The 27789-nt window shown below is 39.5% G+C and overlaps 1 protein-coding gene across 1 annotated transcript in view; it reads right to left on the bottom strand.

Moving 5' to 3' along the window:
* SYNPR (synaptoporin) overlaps positions 1 to 27789 on the bottom strand; it is a 337496-nt gene that overhangs the window by 104470 nt on the left and 205237 nt on the right. The window contains exon 3 of the mRNA XM_033210320.1: positions 22383 to 22507. Within this exon, the coding sequence (XP_033066211.1) occupies positions 22383 to 22507 (125 nt within the window). The remainder of the gene's footprint in view (positions 1 to 22382; positions 22508 to 27789) is intronic.

Genomic DNA, 27789 nt, shown 5'->3' with positions numbered 1-27789 from the left:
AGACTGGGAGAAAATATTTGCAAAAGATACATTACATAAAGGACTGTTATCCAGGATACACAGAAAACTTCTAAACCTCAACAATAAGGAAACAAACATTCTGATTAAAAAATGGGCCAAAGACCTTAACAAAGACCTCACCAAAGAAGATATACAGAGGGCAAATAAATATATGAAAAGATGTTCTACATCATATGTCATCAGAAAAAATGCAAATTAAAAGAATGAGAGATACCATTACACACCTGTTAATATTATAATGGCAAAAATCCAGAACACTGATAACACTAAATGTTTATTTCTGGTGGGAATGCAAAAATGGCTCAGCTACTTTGGAAAGCAATTTGGTGGTTTCTTACACAAACTAAACATACTCTTACCATGTGACCCAGTCATTGCACTCCTTAGTATCTACCCAAAGGAATTAAAACCTTACGTCCACATGAAAACCTGCATAGAGCTGTTTGTAGTAGCTTCATTCATAATCCTAGAGACTCAGAAGCAACTTAGATGTCCTTTTGTAGGTGAGGGGATAAACTGCAGTACAACCAATGGAATATTATTAAGTGCTACTTGGTTTGGTAGAAAAGAGCTACCAAACTAAGAAAAGACATGGAGAAAACTTAAATGCATATTACTAAGGGAAATAAGCCAATCTGAAAGAGCTACATACTGCATGATTTCAACTATATGCCATTCTGGAAAAAGCAAAACTATGGAGACAGAAAAAGGATCAATGGTTGTCAGAGGTTGGAGATGGTGAGGGTGGTGAATAAGCAAATTACAGTGGATTTTGAGGGCAGTGAAAATACTCCATATAGTACTATAGTGGTGATTATATGTCATTATGCATTTACTCAAACCCATAGAACATACAACAAGAGTGAACCCTAAGCTAAACTGTAGACTTTGGATGATAATGATGTGTCAGTGTAGGTTGATCAATTTTAACAAATGCACTACTCTGGTGGGGGACACTGATAAAGGGGGAAGGTATGCATGTGGCGGGGAAGGGGAGGTTATGAGAAATCTCTGTACTTTCCTCTCCATTTTGCTGTGAGCCTAAAATTGCTCTAAAAAAATGAAGTCTTAAAAAAGTCCTAGATCAGCACTGCCCAACAGAACTAGAATACAAGCCACTAATGGGAACTACATGTGCAATTTTAAATTTTCTGGTAGCAACATTAAAAAATAAAAAGCAACATGTGAAATAAATTTTGATAACATGTCTGTATATACCAATATATCCAAAATATCACTTGTGTCTATGTGTAATCAACATGAATAATTACTGAGATTTTAAATATTATTTTCCTCAACTAAGTCTTTGCAATGTAATGTGTATTTTGCACTTACAGCATACCTCCATTCAGACCAGCCACATTTCAAGTGCATATAGCTAGTGCATAATAGCACAGGTCTAGCTCTTTATCAATAAGAAGCTTTACTTGTTCAAATCAAACCATATGCTAATCTCTCCTTTTCATCATGTAGTATCTTTTAGGTATCTATTACTTTCTAACATTGTGTTAAATTCTTACAGTATTTCAAAAAATAGATAACAACATAGATAGTCAATTATGATTAGATACAGAATTTTCTACAACTCAAAATTCTTACATTCATCATACCCTACTTTATCCAGAGTAAGACTTACAATAGTAGACACAGAGATAACAAAAGCTGATGATGATAGCAAAGGCTCATCATATTTATTAAGCACTTATCATGTGCCAGACAGTGTTTACATGTGATAACTTTCATTTTCTTTTCTTTTCTATTCTTTTTTCTTTTTCTTTTCTTTTCTATTTTTTTTTCCTTTTTTCTTTTTCTTTTCTTTTTTTTCTTTCTTTCTTTTCTTTTCTTTTTTTTTTTGAGAAAGAGTAGCTCTTTGTCACCCAGGCTGGAGAGCAGTAACACAAACTCAGCTTACTGCAGCCTCAACCTCCCAGGTGCAAGCAATCCTCCCATCTCAGCCCCGCAAGTAGCTAGGACTACAGGGGCATGCCACCACTCTCAGATAATTCTCATATTTTTTGTAAAGACGAGGTTTCACCATGTTTCCCAGGCAGGTCTCGAACTTCTGAGATCAAGCAATCTGCCCACCTCAGCCTCCAAAAGTGCGGAGACAGCAGGCATGAGCCACCACTCCCAGCTTCATTTAATTCTCATAATAGCCCTATGAGGTGAGTGTAATGATATTTAGAATTCTAGACCCCTAATACTGATATGTCACCAGTGCGAATAGTGATGCTCATCACTGTTGCAGTAATAATGGCTAATTTTTTTTAACAATTTGCCATGGGCCAGGCACTGTATTAAGCAATTAACTATCATTATTTCATTGAATGTCACAAAAAACTTGCAAAACAGGGATTATTAGTTTCATTTTTCCAAATTAGAAAATAGATTCAGAGAAATTAATAACTTGTACAAAGACTCAGTCCATAAATAGCACTAAATCCTTGTCTATACCACACTATGTACTATAATGTATAGTTTATTTTATAATTGTTAACTCATTTGAATGAGTTCTCTGGGGACTTTTTAATATACTTGGGAAGATGAGGCTTGCTTGCTAGAAATAATTGGAAATACCACAAAAGCAGTGAATGAGCAGTGATCAAATTGTGTGAATGAACAGTGATCAAATGGTGTGAGTGAAAACAAGTTTTGAGAAGATAAGAGCTGGATCATTCTGGGAACACAGCTTAGAGGAGAAACCATTCTTTTTGGTTTTAAAAAATGCCAGCGTTTTCCCAAGGGACACTCATTTTAGGAAGCCAGTATATGATCATTATAGTCCACATCTGCATCCATAATAAGCACTGTCATTTATTGAACACTTTTTCCTTTTTCAACCATTTTGATACACTTTGGTTTGTTTGATCTGTAATCAACCTGTAAGGTGGGCAGGGCTGATATTGTACTCATTTTGTTGTGGAGGTAAAATGAGACTGACTCACCCAGAATCCCACAATTGCTCGGTGAGGGAGGCAAGTCCAAAGTCAGATCTCGTAACCCTGAGTTCAGCTCTTTTTTTCTCTAGGTCAGTGTTTCCAAGAATCTAGTACATGTACCCTTGATGATTGAGATGACTGCGGAGGCATAGAGGACTGCTCTTTATTTTCACATTGTTTCAAGGGTATTATTGTTTAGGATGGGGTAAAGTATGCATTTCGATTACAAAAGTGAGTTTTTAGTCAAACGAAAATATTAAGTAAATAGTCCAGCTGGTATGCAGGTATGGTAAAAACCATGCTCCAAATTGGGAAACTCTAACTTATATACCATCTATTTCCTGCTAGAAATTGTCACTTACACTTTCTATTACTTAATGCAGATTCCAGTGAGCAAGTTGTATGTTTCTGTTTAATTTTTTAAAAATTTAATCCCAGTGGCAAACAAATAGTCTTTTAACACCTTTAGCCTTCCATTTTGACTTTACAAAATAGTTTTTTTTTTTGTATGATTATCTTTTCTTCTTCACTGAACTGTGAATTCCTTGAGGACAATGACTTTGTCACACTAATCTTGGTAGTCCTCAGTGTGCCTATGTATTCATTTCAAATAGGTTAGTGTATTAGAAAGAAACAGAGACCCATTTAGGTTACATCAAGAAAAGACGGTATTTTTGAAAGGATACATATGAACAGAGCTAAGAAAGTAAGAAATACAGAGGCAGCTCTAGGAGTAACTCACCTCCCGCCTCTGTCACAGGACGTGCATCCTGCTGGTTTCTCAAGGTGTCTTTGTTCCTCTGATACTTTCCTTCACCTCTGAAGGAAGTGGCCTCCTTCTTGATTCAGAGTTTTCCACTTCCTTATAATTTTGGCTCATATAGAGTTCTTCATTGCCTCTTTGGTCTTGACTGTACCTCATCAATGACATGAAACTATCTCTCCTTTGTTCCTACTCTCTCTAGCTTTTTGGGGCAAATTCCCCAAATAAGAAATCGAGTTGGTCTGGTGCAGCTTTGTACAGCAGTTCATTTCCTCATTTATTAAGAAAGAAAACTAATGCATCTAATAAATATCGCAAATTACATGTCCAAAATAAAACAACCAACTGATATCCCACGAACCTCTCATCATCATCTTCTCAGTTCTTCGACCCCAAAACTTCATTCCTTCTTTGCCTAACCTTCTCACCCATATATCCTTTCTATTAGCCAGTTCTATGGATCATACCTTTAAATAGATCCTAAATTATTCCAGTTTTCTCTCCCTGAACCACTAAAACCTGAATTAAGCCACCATCAACTGTTGCCTAGAGTATCTGTAACCACCATTTAATTGGTCTCCTCGTTCCACCAAAAAAAACATTTTTTTTCAGCTAAAATATTATTAAGTAAATCTGGTCATGGCACTTCTGTAGTTTTATTGTTTAAATTTTTTATTCTTTTTTTTTTTTTTTTTTAAGATGAGGTCCCACTATGTTGCCCAGGCTGGTCTTGAACTCCTGGGTGTAAGCGATCCTCCTGCTTCAGCCTTCCAAAGTGCTCAGCTTACAGGTGTAAGCCACCACGGCTGGCCTACTTCTGTAGTTGTAAGCAAAAGATGCCCATTTCATCTAGAAAAAAATTCACATGCCTTATGGGGCCCCTGAGGCCATGTCTGATACTGGCCCCTCCCTGCCTCACTGCACCACAGTCTGCACTTACGCACTGTGTTCTTGCCACACTAGTCTTCCTTCTATTCCATTACCACACCACAGTGGTTTTGCACACCACTCTTCCTGCCTTTGCTCCTTCTGTTCCATCTGTCAGAATTTCTTCTCCAGATCTTTGCATCGTTCATCTTTCTTGCTATTCAGGTCTCCTCTCAATGTCTCCTTCATAAAAGGGATCTCTTTGTCTACGTTTCCCCAATTATTCATCACATCACTCTGTTTAATTTTTGTCATGGCACCTATTTTAATCGGACACAATCTTGGTCTCTTGCTCGTTTGCTTGTTTATTTTCTCCCTTCCTTCCTCCTACTACAACATGAAGCTCCATGAGAAGGACCCAATCAATGTTGCTCTCCACTGGATGCCCAGGACCAAGAACAGCTCCTGGCACAGTGTAGGCATTCAAAAAATGTGCTCAATGAATGAACGAGTCTCTTTTTGTCAACAACCATTCATAAATTATTGACTGGCTGATAAATTAGTGCCCACCTACCATCCAATTAGCTAAGATGGTGGTGCCCTTAGAACCCAAACATGGCTAAAGATGGACTAGTTCTGTTACTGAGGGCAAGTACCCTATCCTCATCTGGTTACACACTTGACACAGATGTACTGACCAAATGAGTGAATGAACGAGAGCTCAAAAGTTGAACACATCTCTGAGTATTTCTGCTGATGTACAGTGAGACTTTGAAAGAAGAGCTGAGTGTACTCTTTTTTCTTACTCCCTGTATTTCTCTTCTAAAAAGCATTATAAAAAGCACCAGAGACACACTGTTTATCTGGCTAGCGGCATTTGGTTGAAAATTGAAGTGATTTTTAAAACTACAGAAACACATAGTCATCTGGCACCCAGTGATGAGCCTGAGTTAGGGAGGAATTCACATTACATTTTCATTTAGTCTTGCACAACATAAGGAATTTACATTCATTTTCTTCTGTGCCACTGTTTGTTCCCATACGGAATATTTATGCTTTACTTTTTAAAAATCTGTATAAAGGAAACACTAAGCTTTATCAGTCTTTAAAGAATATTCACTCTGAAGAGGGACTGAATTCCATCTCTAAAGACCATGGTAATCAGAGTAATAATTTCAGATTTGGAAACGGCAAAGTTTGTGTCAAAGATGGTGGCTCACACTGACAAGAAAAAAGAGAGAGAAAAAAACAACAACACCCCACAACACATATAATGGAGTATTATCCGTGGCATTTGCTCTCTCTTGACAATTGTGATGACTTAGAAGAACATTGAAGGAACCAGTCCCTTCTCATTTTAGCAAGACATAAACTAAATCTAGAGATAAATAAGAATAAACTGTTTAAAATTAAACCTAAAGACAAACTCTTTCACCATAAGTTGTATCTGTGAGGAAACAGGGACTAGAAAATGAGTTTTCTTTGTAAGTACTATGAAACAAACTCTTTTCAATGCCAACATTTAATAAGGGTTGTTAAGATGAGCACCATGATGTAAATTAATTCAATATACAAATTTTCAAAATGTTCGCTCACACTGTGTAAATATTAATTTGTTAATTTGGGCGATTTGTCATAGACTTCTTTGTCACTAGTAAAGATGAACAGACCTTAATTCTAATTATCTGCAGTGTGACTCTGTGTGATGGTCATATTGGGTAAGGATTTCAGGAATATTTATGCAAACTCCTGTATAACCAAGGACTTGCAGTGGGTGATGGATGAGCCATGGAATGTCTCTGTGCCTTAACTTGATCAATATCAATCTATTCTTAAAAACAATGAAGCTCCATAAAAAGAAAGCCCATTCCCTTTTCATAAATGACATGAAATATCATTTAATATCATTTAATAATGATATTTTTAAATTCCCTTCATTGCCAAGCATAGTGCCTGGTACCATACTGAAAGTGAGTTGCATCAATTAGTAAATCAAAGGTATGCATTGAGGAATACCGACAACAAAACAACCGGGGACAGGCGGACAAGAGATAAGGTGGGTACGCCAGCAATTAGATATAAAGAAATGTGAGCATATTATTCTTAAATTTTTTTTTGCCAGGAATAAAAATGCCTAATAATTATATAAAAAAGCATTCAGTCTCACTAAAGTAATTAAGTAAATGCATTTATAGTATTCCATATTAGGAAGAATGGAGAAACAGGCACTTTCATATCCTCCCGATAGGCATATAAATGGCCTTTTGGAGAGGAATTTGGCAAAATCTATAAAAATTTAAAGTGTGTATTCATTTTGGCCCAGGTATTTACCTGACAGATGAGTTTACAAAATTATTTTGATTGTACCATTGTTTGTGATAGTGGAAAACCAAAATAACCTAACTGTCCACATAGGTAATTGGCTTCATAAATTATGATATAGTCATGCAAGAAATTATAGTATAGCTATGAGGTCCAAAAAACAGGTGGTAGATCCATAAGGGTTGACATGAAAATATATTTATAATTATTCTTTTTAATAAAAATGACTTGTAAAATAATATTTACATCAAAATTATAAAAATGAATGCATTAAAAGAAAAGCCCTAAAATAATGTACATCAAAACTTCTGTGGAGATTGTCTCTGAGAAGTTACATTAAGAAGGATTTTAATATTCTAATTCATTTCTATACAATAGAATTTTAAAAACATAAATACTTTTTAAAAATAGCAGTTTTAGGCTCACAGAAACATTAGGAGGAAGATACAAAGAGTTCCCATATAACCCTCCCCTGCCCAGGCACGGTCTCCCCTGTTATTGACATTCTGCACAAGGGAGGTATATTTGTTGCAATTACTGCACATATAGTGACATACTGTTATCATCCAAAGTCCATAGTTCACATTTGGGCTTACTCTTGATGTTGTACTTTCTGTGGGCTTGGATAAATTTATAATGACATGTATCCATCATTATAGTATTATACAGAGTACTTTCACTGCCTTAAAAAAATCCTCTGTGCTCCAACTATTCATTCCTTCCACACCCCACATCTCCCCCAACCTTTGGCAACCACCGATCTTTTTACTGTCTCCATTGTTTTGCTAAAAGGATTTTTAGAACAGAACAAAAACAAAAAAGTGCTACTTTTTCTGATAAAAAAAGATATTTTAAAATGTGGTTATAAACAACAGAAAATTTGACTGTTTTAGACAACGGAATGCAAGATAGTGGAAGAATAGTGGAAAGTGAACCCCCTGGTGCATGTACTAAAATAAAACACATGTACAGAGATTGTTGAGCATAATTCATAGCTAATTTCTAAAGATGCCAAAAGGTAATCAAGCATACCTTGGAAGAAGCCCCAGCTCTGTACTTAGGAAAAGTGATTCTCTGCACTTTACACTTACTTCTTATATCACAGCACTAAGCCTAAAGAGATGATAACTAAAGATCCTTCATTGCAATCAAAGATGTTCAAGTTTTTTGATTAGTGTATGGGACCTCTCAGCTCATCTCCTTCTTCCCTCCACAATCTACCCCTTGTCAGGGAAATGAGAATCAGCTACAGCACTAAACCCTTTGGAATAACTTTATTCCTAGAAAACCCTGTCATTTGTGTGACTCCTTAACAGTCTCTAAGTGACAGCTGCTAGTTTGGCATAGAATATTTCAAAATGAAAAATAAGAAATTCTACAAACTGTATCAGCAACAACTTATTTATTTCAAATTCTAGCCAGCTGCAAAAAGGAAAAAGAACAATCATTTCAGTTCCAGCCTAGAGTCATTCTTCCTTCACAGTTTATTCCTGGTCTCAGGAAATCAACTGGAAAATTAATACCAGTAATTCTGAGTCCCAAAGAAAACAATGTCTCTGAGAACCATTCGCTGAATTCCTCTGACCTTCCTGGTTTGCCTGGTATGAGGAATAGGCAATAAATGTAGGAATGAGGAGGAAGTCTCTGCAATTGTGGGGACTTGTCAACTCCAGGGCATCATTGCTGCTCTTTACAGTGTGTTGGTGAAGGGCATGGTCTTTGATGTGAGTCAGATCCAGACATTCTAAGTATGGCCTTGCCACATACTAGCTGTGTAACCTAGGGCAAGGCATTCAACCCCAGTGAGCCATAGTTTGCTGACCTGTCAAGTGGAGTTTAGAGTAGCTATCTCATAGAGGTGTTGTTAGCACCGACTGGTATAATATGTGTTGTGATTTCCACTGGTATATGGTAAAATTATCAATAGTGGCCTTTTTTGATGATAATAATGATATCAGTGATAACGATGATGATGATCTGTGCCATATATATATAAAGGATTAACATATCCACCCTACTTTTTGATCTCTACCTTCATTTGTACTTGGCTGAGGTAGAGAAGGCAACTAGCACTTCAGCCTTTTTTAAGGGGACATGCTCAAAAGCACATTGTTGGGGGGGTGGTGATATTGCTACTGTTCACCTATCACTACCACATGTAAATTACCATTTGCTTTCTTTTCAAGTTCATTGTTTTTCTTTCTAAGAGTGATATATGTCAGAAAAGAAAATTTGAAAATAACAAAAAATAGAAATATCTATTTGCTTTTTTATGGTACTTAAATTTTTTTATTGTGTTAAGTATAATAAATAAGGTAATTGTTTACTGAAATCAAAGTGTAATCCCAAATATAAAAAAATCAATCAATGTTAAAACACAAAATATCAGGCTATTGCAAATCAAAGCTCTGTCTGATTCCTTTTAGGTCAGCACTTCTCCAATTTCCACAGGTCTTAGGCTCACTTGGGGATTATTTAAGATGCCAATCCTTGGGCTTCACCCAGATACTGATTAAATGTGTCCCTGGGATAGGGTCTTGGAATCTCAATTTTTTTTTCTTTTCTTTTTTTTTTTTCTTTGAGACAGAGTCTTGCACTATTGCCTAGGCTGAAGTGCAGTGGCGCGATCTCGGCTCACTGCAACCTCCGCCTCCCAGGTTCAAGTGATCCTCCTGCCTCAGCCTCCCAAGTAGCTGGGACTACAGGTGTGCTTCACCATGACTGGCTAATTTTTGTATTTTCAATAGAGACGAGGTTTCACCATGTTGGCCAGGCTAGTCTTGAACTCCTGACCTCAAGTGATCCACCTGCCACGGCCTCCCAAAGTGCTCGTATTACAGGTGTGAGCTACCGCACCTGGCTAGAATCTCCATTTTAAATGAGCTTTCTACATGTTACCATGCAGGTAGGGGAGTTTTCAACCTATCATCGAGAGAGTCTAAAGTTCTGATCACATCCAGGGCTTCTGAATTCCCACAGTGGGATCCTGGAAGGGGAATTAAGAATGTGAATCCTAGTTTTCCAGTTGTCACTTCACAACGCCCCAAGTCCTGATGCTTTCATGTCTCCGCTCTGGCTGCCAGAGCATCTGACTAGCGAGTCAGTTTGAATACTTGCCAATCCTCTCTGTTGGAACCTCTCAGCCCTGGAGAATCTAAGTCCTCTCATGGCTCACAAAATGCCATTCTATCGGGGATGGGCTGGGTTTGGGGAAGGAGAGGGAACACAGGTCTCCACCACTCAACTGACACCAGCTTGACCCCATAAGGTATACTGTGGGACTTCCAGCCACCTGCTTGAGGGGACGCAAAGAATATCCTAACATTTCTTTCCGGAAGAGAAGGAAGCACAGAGGGAGGTTAATGGGACCACGGTGCAGGCACCTCACATTTTCAAGGCACATGATATAACATACAGATAAGAGTGGGCTGTTTCCTTCTGCCATTCCGAGGCTGTCACTACAGCTGGATTTTTTTGTCCTTTTCTAGGCAACTCAAAGTCAGTCTCTCTCTGTTTCTCTTTCCTATTCTAGGAAAGAAAACAGATGTAAGGAAAAACTAGAACTTATTTTTATAACTTTGAAAACAGCAATGTTTGTGTTCTTCTAGGGTGTAAAGCTTCTCCCTGGTAATGAGGTTCTTCCCACCACACTCCCCCATGCCTGCTCTATAAAATTACACACAGTGAGACTGAGAACTACATAAAAGGCCCACTCAGCATACAGTGATTTAATCTCTGCTGCTTGTCACCTCCCTATGGGAGCTCAACAGAAACAACAGCCTTGATTACATAACCTACAATCATTTTCAGTAAGTGTCCCAATCCTGGTCTTTAAAAGCCTGTTCAGATCTTACCTAAATAGAACAAGCTTCAGAGCAAGCCCTATGAGGTTGGAAGAGTCTTATGTAAATTAACGCTTTGAGTCTTTACATTTCCCTCTGTTCTCGCCGGAGCAGCAGTGGCTGGGGCACTATCAGGGTTCCCAGCCAAAGCCAAGTTCTACTTTTCCTCTGTATTTTCAGAGATTAGCAGTCTAACTCTCTCTTAGGAAGTCTTAAATCCAGCTTTGTCATTTTGTAGGAAACTGAGGTTCAGCAAGGGGTTCTGTGGTTGTCATCATCTGGTTTTTCTGATCCCATGCCCTACTCCTCCCATGCTCTGGATCTCGGTCTGGGGCCTGATCCTGTCCAACTGTCTTCCAGTTACATTCAGCCATTGGGAAGCTCTGGTGGGAGACTGGAAGGTTAGAGCAAGGGAAAAACTAGGGAATTTCACCCCTTTCTCTTGTTGCTTTGGTGAGCATCTCTCATAGTAGCTGCATCCCTTCCTTGGTTTCTGAACCCACTGGACGCCTTCTCTCACCATGTTCTCAGCTTCTGCTAGACGGACTCCACCCTGGGCTCTAACAAGACCACTTCCTCTCATTGTGCCTCTTGCCTAGGAGTCAATACATTTTTGAAAAAAAAAAAAAAAGGTGGGGGGGGCAAGAGTAAACACTTTAGGCTTTATGAGTCAAAAGGCAAAACTGAAGATAGTATTTTGTAGGTACTTATGTAGCATTTAAAGCATAAACATTTAGGCCGGGCATGGTGGCTCATGCCTGTAATCCCAGTACTTTAGGAGGCCGAGGCAGGCGAATCACTTGAGATCAGGAGTTTGAGAACAGCATGGCCAATATGGTGAAACCATGTCTCTACTAAAAATACATAAATAGCTGGCATGGTGGTGTGTGCCTGTAGTCCCAACTACTCGGGAGGCTGAGGCACGAAAATCACTTGAACCCAGGAGGTGGAGGTTGCAGTGAGCCCAGATCACACCACTGCCCTCCAGCCTGGGTGACAGAGCAAAGACTGCCTCAAAAAAAAGTTATATATAAGCATATCCACATAAGCCTTTAAAAGTGTAAAAGCCATTCTTCACCTGTGGGCCATATACAAACAGGTGGGGGGCCAGCCAGTTCTATTCAACAGCTTTTCTTTGTCAATCCTTGCTCTACCCCTAGGGGTGGCTTCCCTCCGTTGTTCATCTTCAGATTGCCTCAAGGACCCTTTCCAAATCATCCAAACCCTGTGTACCTAATTCTCTACATTAACTTTTTGTAATTGAACCACCTGGCATGAGCTCTCTTTTCCTGAATGGACCCTGACCGATTTGGGCAATGACTTGTTTAAAATCATATTCCATGAAGTGGGATTATTATCTACTTCATAAATTTCTTATTGCTTTCTGGTCTTCAGAAATATGTTCACAAACACATCTCAATGGAATTGTGCAGATTCATCATTCAAGTCAAATCCGCGGGTTGTCTTCTTGTGTTTTGACTACTCACACAGTGATGAAAAACTAGTGGCTCCACCTGCAATCCCTGCACTTTGGGAGGCTGAGGTGGGTGGATCACCTGAGGTCAGGAGTTCAAGACCAGCCTCCCAACATGGTGAAACCCCCATCTCTACTCAGCTAAAATACAAAAATTAGCTGAGTGTGGTGGTGGCTGCCTGTAATCTCAGCTACTTGGGAGGCTGAGGCATGGAGAATCACTTTAACCAGGGAGGCAGAGGTTGCAGTGAGCTGAGATAGCCCCACTGCACTTCAGCCTGGGTGACAAAGAGAGACTCCATCTCAAACAAAACAAAACAACCCAAAAAACAAAAAACCTAGTGGGTCCAAGGGGTGCCCATGAACCAAAATCAGGAACAAGAAACAAAATATTAAAGTTGGTCCCTAGACTGACACACTACCCAACATCACTGAGAAAAGTGATGGAAAAACTAACGAACAGGACTGGGCTGTAGATGCACATTACCGTTGGAAGTGGGGCCTGGAAAACCATGCATGGCATGCTACATACCATGCCTTCCCTCTCTGCTGCCTCCACGCTGGGTCAAGCCACCACCATCTCTTTCTTGGATGGCTGCAGCCACCTCCTTACTGGCCTTCTTGACTTCACCCCTGCTCCATGACCTCTTAAGTGAATTTACTTTTATTAGCCATAAGCAAGATCTTTTACAAAGTATATCTCCTTTCCAATGCCTTCCCATTTCACTCAACATCAAATCCAGTTTCCTCCTATGAACCCACAACACCCTACAGGATCCAGTCTCTGCCTCCTTTTTCAACTTCATCTCCTGCACCTCTCCTCTTCCTCATTCCAATCCAGCAAAACTGGTTTCTTTGCTGGTTCTCAAACTCTCCCCGAACTCAGGTTTCAGGCCTCTGCTCTTGTCCTTTGCCCTCCCTGGAATATACCCCTCAGACATCTTTGAGGCTCTCCCTCTCCTAATTCTTTCAGGTCTGCACTCAAATTTCATTTCACCAGCAAGGTTTTCCCCCAATCAGCTAATCTAAAATAGTACAGCTTCTCTCTTTATTCCTTAATCTTCCTAATTTCCTCTCAAGACTTATACCATTACCTGATACCTACTGGGATTGCATCCCTGTCTCTTTGCTGTCTCATGTCACTCCCCTCTCCACTTAGGAGTCTCTCTTTATTCCCCCAGATTCCAGTCTTTTCTCTCTAAAGGCCATGCCCATGCTTTTCTCTTTGCTTAGAACATTCTAAGCGATATTCCCTCTGAGTATGTATTATTTGGTCCTCTCCACTCCCACCAATACTTATTTTACTTCTCTGCACAATGTTCATTTTCTTCATAGAAATTACATTTGTAAAATTATGTACATGCATATATGCATATATATGTATTTATTTATATTTCTCACTTCTTTGTCTTTCTCCCATCTCCAACTAATTGTAAATTTTGTGAGGGAAGTAGTCATGTCTACTTCACCAACAAATGCATACCAAGTGCCTATGTAATTCACGGCCTTATACACTGCAGGTGCTTAATAAAGAATTAATGAGAATAATTAAATTATACAGGATGGGGTCATTCACAGATCTAGAAAAAATGATTGAAGGATCTCCTTATCGTATTAGAAGCTGTTGGTTGCCCACCTGTATCTCTCTTGTTCTCCCCATTTCTGTATACAATGATGGCTTTCTAATGTCAGCATCCATGAATTTGCAAGAAGACTTTCTTCAGCTGTAGGCACATGCTAGGTCTGCATGCAGTCCCAGGGAATTAACACCCACAGGAGCAGCTTTTGGCCAGTGACCAATAGGAGTGGGGGTATAATTACTCAGCCTCATCACCTGCCAGATGGATTTACTGTTGGGGCATGTTGCCCACAGTTTCCTAAAAATCTTAGATGCCCTGGTTGCCAAAGGTGGTATCTTGCCAATTAATCTAGCTTTCTTCCCTTCCCTGTCTCATGTCCCCATTCTCACTGGTGCTTCCAGGATCACCTTCCAAGAAAACTACTCGCACTCAAATCCTGGTCTCAATACGTGCTTTTGCAGAAACTCAAACTAAAACATACATTCTACCCAATTCCCCACCACCACTCTTCTTTTGGGGAAGCATTGCAACAAAAGTGTTCCAATCTTGCAATTATACAGATTGAGAGAGGAACAGTGGGGTGGAGATGAGGTAGACTAATTTGTCATTCACTAACTTTTTTCATTTAACCTCTTTCATGCCAACAGCCATGGTGCATATTTGGATCATTTTCTGTGATCCCCAAGACGTTCCCTACAAATGATAGTTCCTCTCTTTACTACAGGAACTTCCAAACAGGACTGTCATACTTGGTCTACAGCTGAATTCTGGTGCCAGTTTCTTTCACTAGACTCCCTTAATAATAACAGCCACAACAATGATAGCAACTCAGGGAACATTCAATGTGTGCCAGACTCTGTACTACACAACTAACTCACATTATCTAATTGAATGGTTGCAACCACACTATAAGGAAGGTACAGGTATTATTGCCTTTTTATAATAAGGAAACTGAGGCCCAATAAAGTTATGGGCCCAGGACCCTTCCACTGCACAATTCACTACCATTTAGGGAGCTATGTCTTGCCCAACCACTAGGCAACAGGGTTTGGATTTGGTTAGAAATTCACCATTAGCCCTTTGGCCACACCACCTCTACGTCTCCCAAAGTCTCTGCCCTATAGCACCACCAAGTCTCATCATACACAAAATTTATTTTAAGGCAAAACATTAGAATGAGATGTTGTAGCTATAAAGTTTCTGAAATTTTAGGCACAAAGAGTGAAACCCTTTGGTAATGAGAAACAATAAATGAATACTTAAATGTAATTGCAAGTGCAGCATTTCCTGAACACAAGATATAAAAAATGGCAGCCCTTCACACTTTTATTTTCCCCAAATTGGCTATCATGGTAAAAAAACAAAACAAAAAAAATGTTTCTCATCACTGCTCTTGGTTATGCATCTTAGGGATAAAATGCTTTCTTCCTGGCAGAGCTAGCGTTACTAGTTAATGGCCCAAACTCCACAGCTTTCCTGGCATCTACTTGCACCTGCCCCCGTGTTCCCAGCAGGGGTGGGGAAACGACAGAGCAAGTGGCTAGAGTCATGAGCAGGGGAATGGTGCTTATTCGGCCAGCACCCAGCTGAGCAGCACCGGCTTTCCTCTGCCTCAATGTGGAACCTCTCATTGAACTGAATTTCACAGATCGCAAAGATCAGACTAAGCCTCAGTATCCTACTCCACCGATGCCAACCTCCCAAGGATTATGCTAGTGCCACTAAGAGTTCTCCATTCTGTCACTTTGAGGGGGCGTTTTCATTCCCCCATTAGTTAAATTTTTAAAAAAGGCCTAATAGTAATACATCCTAGGGCAACCCAAATAAACATTAAATATTTAAAAGCAAGTTAATCAAGAGACAGTTAAATATGTGCACCCTTTAATGTTTTTATATAGGCAGAGGCAGGGTTGAGGAAGATCCCATTCTGAGTAAAATATAATAAATTGGCCATTTGTTGTCTCAAGGGTAATTTTGCTAATTAACCAAAATAAATATCTTTTCTAGCACTCTAGTTGATTTTTAATTGCCCTTACTCGATAATGAAATAAAAATAATATGCCAAATGACAATGTATTGAATGCCAGGTCTTGTTTTAAGCATTTTATATATATACATCTTATTTAATACTTATAACAATACTATGAAATAGGTAACATTGTTTCTGTTTCACAGATAAGGAACGGAAGTGATAAGCAATTTTCTCAGTATCATACAGCTAATAAGTAGCTGAGTGGAGGATTTGAACCTATGTAGTCTGTCTCTAGAGTCCAAGCTACACTATATTCCTTCAGCTTTAACAGTGTAAAACAGTTGGCACAAGTGCGAAAAGAGTATTTGATTCACTCATAATCTTGCCACCTAGAAATAAATATGTTAACATTTTGATGCAGTGGTTATGACATAATCTTTATAAATATAACTAGTTTTTGTAGTTTACCCAAACCTTTGAGGAGGAAGGTTGTAAGGTTTATCACCAAATTTGGAGACTATACTTGGGATGGGCTGATCTAAAATACAAACTATGTCTAACCAGGTTTCATTTCAGAGGCCCCATGCAGCACCTCCAAAATCTCAGCCATCATCTGATTTTCAGAAAATCTGAAGCTGACATTGAAGGACACCCTACTATGACTGCCAACTGGGAGAAACCTACCATATATACTAAGATTCTATGGATGGAGAAAACTAACCATGTCTTCGTATGAGATCTGAACTGAAAACGACAAGGGGAAGTGTTGTGAACTGAAGTGACTGATTTCCAGCCAAACTATTTGTTTGTTTGTTTGTTTTTGAATGAGTATTACTGTATAATACGATTTAGAGTGAGAAGAAGTAGGGATTTACTCTATTGATTGATCAATCATCTATCTTGTTTAAAGATGGTAATGTTCTCATGCAATGCCAGTGTCTTAGGTTGGACTTCTAAGAAGCAGCCCCTGAGATCAAGATTTGAGTGCAACTCCTTAGAGGATTCAGCTCTGAAAACACCAATAAGGCAGTGGAGAAGTGAGACAGAAAAGGTAAAAAAGGTATTGAAAGGTGTGTTGATCAGGTTTGCACTGTGGGTGGATCCGTCCTGCTGGTGCCTCTGGGAAATGGTATGGTACATGACTTAGTGTTATGCCACATGAGGGGTGAGGAAGTTGGGATTGTTATCCTCCAACTCACATTTGTCATTGGGTAAAGGCTGCTCCAAGAGACATTACTCTCCAGTATTTCTTGCCTGCCCTGCCTATAGACCAAGCAGGTTCCAGTGGTGAGAGAAAGCCCTTTAACAGTCACAGGGACTTGTGGCTTAGTGTGGTGGCCCACACCTGTAATCCCAGCACTTTGGGAGGCCAAGGTAGGTGGATCACTTGAGGTCAGGAGTTTGAGATCAGCCTGGCCAAAATGGTGAAACCCTCTCTCTACTAAAAATACAAAAATTAGCCAGGCATGATGGTGCACATCTGTAATCCCAGCTACTCAGAAAGCTGAGGCATGATGAAGGACAATTTTGCTGATTGTCTGGAACAGTGATTACTAATCTCATATCTAAAATAATGCTTAAAATTGACAGCAAACAATATTTTTATCTTGATGAGGTCTCAAGACATGGAAGTGACATAACAACTACTTTATTTTTTATTATAAATCTTCTGTTATTCCCTATATTTAGTTGTTCTCAAATGAAGGAAGATTTTTACAAACTGAAAATCTTTTTTATTAGTTATTTGTTCAACCAAGGTCATAAATTTATCATCATGGCATTCAATGAGCTGGTTACTTCCAAGAAACAAGAGGTGAGCACCTTCTCTACTAGAAGGTCATTAAAAAACTTAGTCTCTTTCTCCACAAATATCATATCTTGAAGGCTTAAGATAAGCAAATTAGGATCCTTCAAAATTGTCATTGTATTGGTCTGAGAGAAAATATACTGAATTCTATTTTCCATTCCCGAACAGCTTGGTATGCTTTCTCTCCAACTGAAATGTCCCATGAAACTTTTTAATAACCACCATTAACTATATTCGATGGCTTTTTCTTGGTTTTTCACTCCTTTCTTTCTTTGAGGTACTCAATGCTGCTGAATGGTAGCATCCATAAAGTTTTCTTGTTTTATATTTTATTTTATTTCTGTTTTTATTTATTTTACTTTAAGTTCTGGGATACATGTGCGTAAAGTTTTCTTACCTTTTGAAAAACCTGAACTTTCTGGTTCATCCATCTTCTTTCCCATTTGGTCTTCTCCTATTGGTCTCTTTCAGTGACCCCTTTCATTCATTTTTTACAAGCACTGGCATCCTCCATAGTTTCCATTCTGTCTCTCTTGGTGACCTCTCTTCATCTAGATATGACTTCATGATGATGACTCTTAAAGCTTCATTTTCAGTATTCACCTCTCTCATCTTACATAGGGTTTAGCATGAAACTTCCTGATAGAAAATTCCCCTGTGCTTCTAACAAGCATCTCAAACTCTGCATGATCAAATTCTAACTTGTACTCTCTACTTCAAAATAGATTTCCTTGTTATTTTCCTTTTGTCAGCTTTAACTTCTAATTCCTATTCAAGGAATTATAAGGAATTCAAGGTGTTCTATAATCAGGGGAAAAAATGGCCTTTCTAACTTTATCACTTTTGTCCATCATAAATTTTTATTCTATTCACCATGCTCCAAACAGTCTGAACTTTGCTTTCTTCTTGTTTTTATTCAAATCATAAAATTTTAAAAATCTGAAAGTTTAAATTTAATTTTCTGTGTGATGTCAACAAAATTTTTCTCAGCCCAGTCTCCTCAAACAGTACAATAGTAGCCTCCTTCACAGAGTCTGTGTAATGACTACGTAATCTAATATATGTCAAAGTATCTAGCACAGTGTTTGGCACATTGTGCCTTTGCAATAAATGTTCACATGTCTGTTCATTCATTCATCATTCTGACCCTTCTCCAGTACCTCTGCCATGAAAATTTTTGTTCCCGTAGCCCCTTAACCTCTCAACTCTGTCCTTCTCTATCTTTTATTCATGTATAAGTTTAAAATTTACTTGGCATTCCTAGAGTAGGCTTTCTACAAATATATTAAATATCTTAAAATGAGACACCCTACTTTCCACTTCTGTGCATAAAGGAGTTACCAAAAATATGGAATGTAGAACTACTCTCCTGCTAGTTATCAAGTAAATTTCATACCAAATTTAGTATATTATTGCAGATAGAAAACAATTCAGTAATAGTTGTTCATTTTAATCACAAATAATAAGGAAGATAAGGTAACGAATGTTTTATTTCTATGACAAAATGATACATTGCTGGATGTCAATTATTTCTGATAGGAATCAGGAACACATACATATGGTGCTGTAAAGGAGATATACACTTTGGCATATTTATTAGAAGCAGCACATTAATATTTTGTGAGTTATCTAGAATTTTCAACACTGACATCTTACATCCTAAAACATGTGTTTGATAACTGGTTAAGTAGCTTCCTTTCATGTGTCATTTACAAACTAATTGTTTTTGTTCAAATGATTTGACTTTATTGTCCTTTTGGTCTTTGCAATACACTGAATAGTTAAAAGCTACTGAATGTTCTTATCTTATTTCTGAGATTATCATCAAATCATTGGCATCGGCTTGTGACATTTTAGAAGAAAATAACTTTTTTAAGCATAAGCAATGCTTTCTTAATCTGCTACTTCAAATCGCTGAGTTGTCTCAACAGCTGCTTCTTGCCATTCACCTTGAAAATAGAGTTTTTTCATCTACTTCAATCCCTTTAGAATTTCAGATGGGGTTCTTATAAGTTATTTCTCTCCAGAAGCTATGTCTTATCATTTCATCTCACTGGAAGCCATAGGATGACTCATTTTTAAAGAGTGCTTTTAAAATTACCAAGGTATAATATGCGTATTTTAATAAATTCAAATAATATCAAGTATGTAGAGTGAAAAGTAAATGTATGACCTCTGCATACCAATCACACATCCCTCCCCAGAAGTAATCCCTATTAACTGTTTGTCTGTATCCTTCCAGACTTTACATTTTACAAATATATATAAACATATAGGTGCATAAGTTTAAAATTATATTCTGCATTTACCATTATGTTTTTTTTCTTAACATGCTGCTACTTACTTTCTCTTTAGTAATACATTTTAAACATCTTTCCATATCTGTACATTCACTTTTAAAACTTCTGCATAGGACATACGTAAATAATTCATTGAGTCTGCTTCCTGCTGATGGACATTCAAGTTTGTTTCAATCTTTAATTATTAACAACACTGAAGTGCACATCATTACATGCATATTACATGCATGTATTTGTGTATTTATATGAACATTTTTGAAGGTAGATATCTAGAAATGGTATTGCTGGATTAAATAGAATGTACATTTAAATTTTGATACCTACTTCCAATTGTCCTCCAAAAAGGCTTTATCAATATACACTATTTCCAACCACATGTGAGAATCTACATTTCTCTCCATGCTTTATAATGTTGGATATCATTACTTCTTACTTTTTAATTATTTATATTACCAACATCTTGCTAACCGTACTTCTTCTGAAACAAATGTCTTCATAATAATCTGTATAAATCCTGGCTTATTACTGAGATTTTCCTCATAATGGTACAGGTTATGAATATGTACATGGATAATGGTACATGTTAAAATATGCAAATGTAAAATTGAAATTGCAACCCTAGTAAATTAAGCTGTTTTGGAACGGTGTGTATATCTCCTAGATGAACATTAATGGGGCGAATTACAAGACATTCTATAAAAGGAGATTGGCTAATCCTTCCTTAACAGTAGACAGTAAATGTAAGGTGTGGTAAGCAGGGTGGCAAACAATTTCTTGCTTTATCCTACAACAGTGGTGTTAGAATTGTTTCTAGGAGACCTAGCGTTCCCAGGAGATCTTACAAGGTCTCCCCCACTTACGGTGGGGAGTGGGCAAGGTGTGTGGCAGGGAGAAGGCCGAGGAGGACTGGCTGGGGGCTTTAAGTTCCCTTCTTCTCCTGCTCCGACTGTCTCAGTAACTCATGTCTATTTTATACATGGAGCTTCTGAGTGAGATAATGTTTGAAAGAAAAGCTGTGCTACTAAAAAATATAATGATTAACCATATTTGTTTCAGAATCCAAGTAAAAATCTTTTAAATGAGGGGGCTGCTATAGATGGCAATACATTTTGATCTAATTTCTCTAGTTGCCTTTCACTGGGCCAGTCATTTGAATTTGTAGTCTTGGGAAGAAATTAAAGAAGCCCAGTGCTGGAAACTGTGATTGAAGTGTCTTCTCACATTGTATCCTTAAGCAGGGATTTTATGAAATTAGATATTACCCTGCTCTCCCCTGCCACACCAGCTCAGGCACTCGTTTCTAGTTCAGATAGGTCTCTTGATTACTCTCCTCCAGTTTGAGGAAAAGACTGAGAGTCCTAGGCTCTGGTAGTTCAATGTTTAGGGACTTGCTGCCTTTTAAACCTTGAGAGACTGACTTTTAAGTTACCTGCTCCTGCCACATCTCTTAGTGGGAAATCACTGCAGAAGCCATGCCGAGCTTATGTTTTCATGTATAATGTTACCAAGCATCCCAGCCCTGCTGTCCGGCCATTGGCAGTTCTCATCTCTTGTCCTAGATCCTGCATGTTAATCTGAAAGCATGCGTTGTCTTGGCCACTCTCCTCCAGAAGCCAACAGGTTGGTCCAGAACTTTCAGAAGTCAAGCGCTTGCATGTCCACTTCCACCAGCACAGCACAGCTCTTATTACTAAATTTCCAGGGATTATGTGCTTAATATTTCTGAGCTTTCTATTCTTTTACTCTTTTATTAGCTAGTTAGGAGAGTATCTACTTGAGCAAGGTATTTGCAACTTTTGTCAGCTCTACTCTTAAAAACCAGTAAGAATATTGGTATCAGTGCTACCTTTCTACGATGACTCATCACCTATGAACGGAGTCATCTTTGTCTTAGACTAGGAACAGTTCACTTAATATATATTAAGTATACATATACACATATATATACTTTATATATAATATATATACACACACACACATATATATACTTAACATATAAATATTAAGGATGTGTTCCATAGTATACAGATACTCTGGGATACTCCGTGAAAAAAAAGTTTCTGCAGTCAAATGTATTTGGGAAATAATCTGTCATTCTTGTTGATTCAAAATGTGCATTAGGAAGGCAAAGTGCTAAAAATATTTCTTGAATTTATTTGATCGTACTTTAAAATTACTTCTCCAGTTTCCCTTTCTTTTTCTCTCCCTCTTTCTCTTTGTAGCAAGTGTTTTTTTTCTTTTTTCTTTCTTTCTTTCTTTCTTTTTTTTTTTTTTTTGGAGCAGAGTCAGTTCTGTCTTGAAGGCACAACTCATAAATCCTCCCAGTGCCCACACTAGGTGGTGAGTGGGCACAGTGTTTGGGCATTCCGTGGGTGCAGGCAGAATCCTTTCTGTTTACCCAGAAGTCCCTGGAAGACTGCATTTTTCTGAGACAAAGCACAGAAGAAAGAAAGACCCCTCTGTGAGGCTAGCAAGCATGAACCACCATTCCCTACCTGAATGGGTAGGCAAACGCTATGTCGATGCTGAGGTTACTTTCTGTCTTGTTGACGCAGTCCACACTCAGCCGCAGGCCTCCAGAATAGCCACCACATGTTGCAAATGCAAAGATTGCAAAAAGCTGTGGAGAACAAATAAACAAACAGAAGGCAGTTATTAGGATGATGTTGCTCTAATGAGATATATCAAAAGCAGCTTAATATCTGGCTTGAGAGAAGTTATGGTCCTTCTGATGAAGAGCATTACACTTGGTTCAGCTGGAAGATGAAGGTAGAATGGAGTGAGGACTGGGGACGTGGTGTCTAAAATAATTGTCTGGCAAGTGAGAGAAATGTGGCTTGGAGAATAAATAAAGACAAACCAAAATAGCTTTGTTTGAGTGTGTAAATAGCTGTCATGCCTCAGAGGGCACAGGCATAATCGCTTAGTTAAAGGCCTGGAAAGCACTGCACCAATTGGTTAATAATGGATGTCTCCAGGTAGGAAGATGTGGGGATGTATCCTGCTCTCTTTGTTTGTCTGTATTTTCTACCATAAATATGATTTGTCTTTTGGAATAATATATATCAGTATTTCAAAGTCATGGTCAGAGAATTCTAGAGCTAAGAGTTTGAGGAAGAGTAGGTGAGTTTCTAAGAGGTGCTATTTTAGAGCACAAGATCTTAGTACATTTCAGCTTCCAACTTTCACTGGTGGTTACATCTCTGTGTTGGTTGCTGCTTCTAAGTCAATATTAAAAGTTTCAACAGTTAATGTCATGGTCTGTCCTGGTGTAGAATGTGAATCTGTGGGGAACCAGGCACCAATAATGAGGAGCAGGGACTCTGAGAAGTCTCCCAGAAAGAAGAGACACTTGGAAGACAGGATGGCCTAAGAGGGGACATAAGCAAATGCTAAACTAGGTTCATTTCATAATTTGGCTAAGCTCAAAAGAATTTCTTGCTCATTTCGAAAGGAAGTCGATGAAATGCACCTAACACTAACATGCTGCAATATTCCAATTTATCTTAATTTAACTTTGAAATCCAGCTTCTTACAATAGTTTGGGGTCATTATTGGAAACACTAGATCATTTTGCACAGTGAGAGGAGTTATTGCACAGAAGTCAACTGGGGTCAAGGGCTCTGGAATGTGACCTTGGGAAAGCTGCTTAATTTCCTCATGCCTTGATTTCCTCATTGAAAAATAGCATTGAGGGTAACTCTTCTGGGTCATTTTGCTATTTGTGGTGTGACACAGACAGTTGCTGTGGCCAAGAAGGCTGCTGGAGCTGGCAAGATCACCAGGTCTTTCCAGAAAGTTCAAAAGGTGAAATGAATATTATCTGTAACACCTGCCACCTCAATCTTAATCAGGGGTAGAAAAAAAGCCTCAGAATTTTTTTTGTCTTAATTGGCCACTTAACTTTAGTAGGAAAAGACTGACTGATGATAACAAGGCATTGTGAAACCTTCACAGGCAAAGTAGTATTTTGTGAGTCACGTGTGTGTGTGTGTGTGTGTGTGTGTGTGCACGCATGTGTGTGGCAGTTTTAAGTGACTAGTTTTTAAAATCTGTATTTTAAAAATGGAAAGAACTTGACCAAAAGATATAAGGATTGTAGTAAGAGTGAAATGTGTTAACATGTGGAAAGCATTTAGAACAGGTCCTGGCACTGCATAAACTCTCAATAAATGTTAACGAATATTACTGTAAATAGCAGATGCTCCTTAATAAGATGTTCCGGGCCATAAAATAGGAAATTTACGCTTAATCCCTAGCTAAATCTGTCTGGCTGTCTGCCCCAGTGAATCAACATCCACGCAGTCCAGAAAAACTGATCTTTTTAACTTTGTTAGCTTTTGTTGCACAGGATTTGATGAAGCATTCAGAAGCTATTCCAGCTCGCTCCACAATCTAGGGTTGAGACACAGAACGCTGAAGCTGAAGGGAATCCCATCTTTAGGCCCCTGGTGTGGACTTGCTTACTCCTCATGACCAAATGCTCTCTTCCTGTAACCAATCAGTATTAGTCGTATTAGTAGAAATAAAGAGAAAGTTATTTTAATGGTTCAATGCTTAATTCTAGTTTTCATCAGCCAACACTGGATGTTGCAAGCCTTTGTGCCACATCAAGATAGCGTCTTTGGTAAGAAAGAATGGAATGATGGAGTCCAAAGCCCCATGCTGTGGCAATGGAGATAGCCCTTTCTGTCTCCAAGTTTCCTTATCCATAAAACAGGGATATCCCCTATGTCTCTCTGAATTTCTGAGAAAACTAAGTGAGATGGAATATGTATTTACATGCTACCCTCTTCGAATTCATACAGAGATTTGTGTGACATTTACATTTCTCTGGGGCCAGGAGTCCTAAGTGTGTGATAGGCAATTGTGCAGGTAAAAGTAAGAAAGGATTGTGCATTGTGGCCATTTTAAAGTGCCTACTATGGGCCAAGTATTGTGTCCACCACTTAACATACATGGTTGTATTTCCTAGTGGCAACAATGTTGTGAGGCATGTGTGCATGGAGCTTAATACTCCTATAAGAAAGATATGGTAGAATAGCATAATTGTTTCAAAATGCTTCGTTCAAAAAATCCTTGAGACATTAAAATGTAGCAGATTGGAATTGAAGGATATAAAAACAAATGTCCATTTCAGTGCTTAATAGCTATAAAGAAACTACCTTGGCCTTTCATCTTATATTAACCACTTTATATACAGTAAGGTATTATTAATACCATCATATAATAAACTTAAGAAGGATAATTATTTTTTTTTTCTTTTTTTTTTTTTTTTTTTTGAGACGGAGTCTTGCTCTGCCACCCAGGCTGGAGTGCAGTGGCCGGATCTCAGCTCACTGCAAGCTCCGCCTCCCGGGTTTACGCCATTCTCCTGCCTCAGCCTCCCAAGTAGCTGGGACTACAGGCGCCCGCCTCGTCACCCGGCTAGTTTTTTGTATTTTTAAGTAGAGACAGGGTTTCACCGTATTAGCCAGGATGGTCTCGATCTCCTGACCTCGTGATCCGCCCGTCTCGGCCTCCCAAAGTGCTGGGATTACAGGCTTGAGCCACCGCGCCCGGCCGAAGGAATGATAATTATGTATTTAACTAGTTCAAAATGTTAGATACATGGAAAGGAGGTGTCATGACTATTAAACCACATACACCACAATTTTTTCTTGTCACTTCTCTTGAGCTCTGAAAACACAAGGCATTGTAATCGAGTTAAATATGATACCTGTGGGCTTTTGGGTTACATTTCTCCCTTCCCCATAGTCCTCACTGCTGTAAGGTACATAGATGTACTTTGGTCAACAAGTAGGCTGAGGCAGGCATCCAGGCCTGCATGACTCAGCAAGTTTAGAGTGCAGGCACATACTCCACTAGTTATATACCCTGTTTGTGTAAGCTCATACTTGGCTCAAAGCCACTATTGTCTGGAAAAGATATAACTGCCCTGCTGATGTGCTCTTGGGCCCAACATGGCTCTTGTGCAGGTGCAGGCACCCAGAGAAAAAGTGAAGCTACTGATCCCTATAAGGGAGAATGACCATCCGGCAGATGGTCAGTTTGCTCGTGCCCAGAGAAAGAAAGAGTTAAGCTACTAATCCTACAGCTGGTCTTGCAGGCTGGCCATGCAGCTGTGCATGGAAGACGGCTGCTGGGAGAAGCCGCAGAGCCAGAGCAGACAATCAAGGTAAAGGTGTAAGTAAGCTGCTGATGAGAGAGCTGCTGAATGAAGCCATGTCTCATTTACCTGCTGTCTCTCAAGTGTTCTTCCAGCTCCCTGCCCTATGTCTACCCACTCCCCTCTGCCCTCAGCTGGGGCTGGAACCTGACCCTGAGCGTGACACTTGGCGTAGTCATGGACCTAGCAATCGGCAACGAGGATGAGATGAGGTGAGTGAGTCTTCAGTCCCTGAGGGCTCTTGAATTGACTTTGTGGCCACAGCATGAGCTGTGATACCTGGTGGCTGCCATGCTGTGAGGATGAGCCCCAGTGAAAACATGGGAGGCAGTGGACAGGTCTCCTGTGAGTGTGGAGAAGGCGCTGAAGCACCTGGAAGTGCATGGCACCGAGAAAAAGAGTGTGCCAGTAGAGTCAGATGGGCATTTGTGGCTGTGCTGTAGGAAGTGCACGTCCAGTCCCTGAAGGACAAGTGCAGGGAGGAGGAGGAACCTCCGTTGTGGGCTTACCCTGTGATCCACCAGAAAATCGAGCTTGAACAGCTGTTGGGTGTTCAAGTCCAAGGGTCAGCCCAGGGATTCCCTACCACAGTGAAACACATTTCCTATGGTGCCTGAGTCCCTGCTGAGTTGTGGGGGTTAAGCAAGTAATGTCGGCAGTCATGTACAGACTTAGTGAAAGTCATTTGAGAGAAGGACATTGCTGCGCAACCTGGTCCTGCTTGAGCATTCCAGTTCACAGGTTGCCTGCTGCAGTCAGGTGGAATTGTAAAGCCTTTTCTATTTGATAAGAGACTGGCTGAGATGCCCAGCTTGGGGGGCACTGGATGACCAGAGCCACATGTGAACTTGGCAATCCACTGGTCCCTGCACCTGGATAAGTTTCCAGGCAAGGCTGCATAGACAGCTATGAAAGCTGGTCAGTGAAAGCAAAACCTGTGTCCTTGCACCTTGGCATCAGCTGCTTGACTCCCCATTTGTGCACTGTGTATCTCTCCCGTACCTGAAAACATTCTGGGGGTGGATATTTTACATGGCTTGGCAGCTGTGCCGTCTATCACAGACTTGATGGACCGCATGACAATGGAACTAGAATGGTACAACTGTGTGGTGGACTTGACCAATGCATTTCTCTCCATTGACATTGCTCCAGAGAGCCAGGAATAGTTTGCCTTCATGGGAGGGCAAATCACAGTGTTGCTATAGGGCTGTATGTATAGCCCTACCATGTGTCATGATCTTATTGATGATGTTATGTTAACCTCTGATTCTCTTGCAGATTTAGAGGTGGCAATGCCTCACTTGCCTGGGATTGGGATGATAAGACTGAGGCAACCTTTCTGGCCAGGGGTGCCCATTTAAACTTAATGTACATGTGACCACAGATAGTTTCAGTTAGGGCTTTTAGCAGTGCATGGAGTGCCTCGGAATGCCAACAGGCTTTTGATCACAGCTGTGGAAGAGAGTTGAGCTCCAGTATTCCTTAATAGAGAAGCAGTTATTAATAGCAGGATGGGTACATTCATGGGTAATGACCCCCACCTTCCCCAGACTGAAAACGCAGTTAGTAACTGCATATGCTGCCCTTCAGCCTTGTGAGAGCATGGCAGGGTGGGTTACAGTCATTGTGTAGATGATTTACCCTATAGCGGGTTGGGTGCATTCATGGGTAACAACCTCCCAGACTGGGATGGCACAGACATCCAGTTTAGTGAAGTGGGGTGCCTCCTTGGA

The sequence above is a fragment of the Trachypithecus francoisi genome, unplaced genomic scaffold, assembly GCF_009764315.1.
Source record: "Trachypithecus francoisi isolate TF-2019V2 unplaced genomic scaffold, Tfra_2.0 Lachesis_group0, whole genome shotgun sequence".
NCBI lineage: Eukaryota > Metazoa > Chordata > Mammalia > Primates > Cercopithecidae > Trachypithecus > Trachypithecus francoisi.
This window is presented reverse-complemented; position numbering and strand designations above follow the sequence as displayed.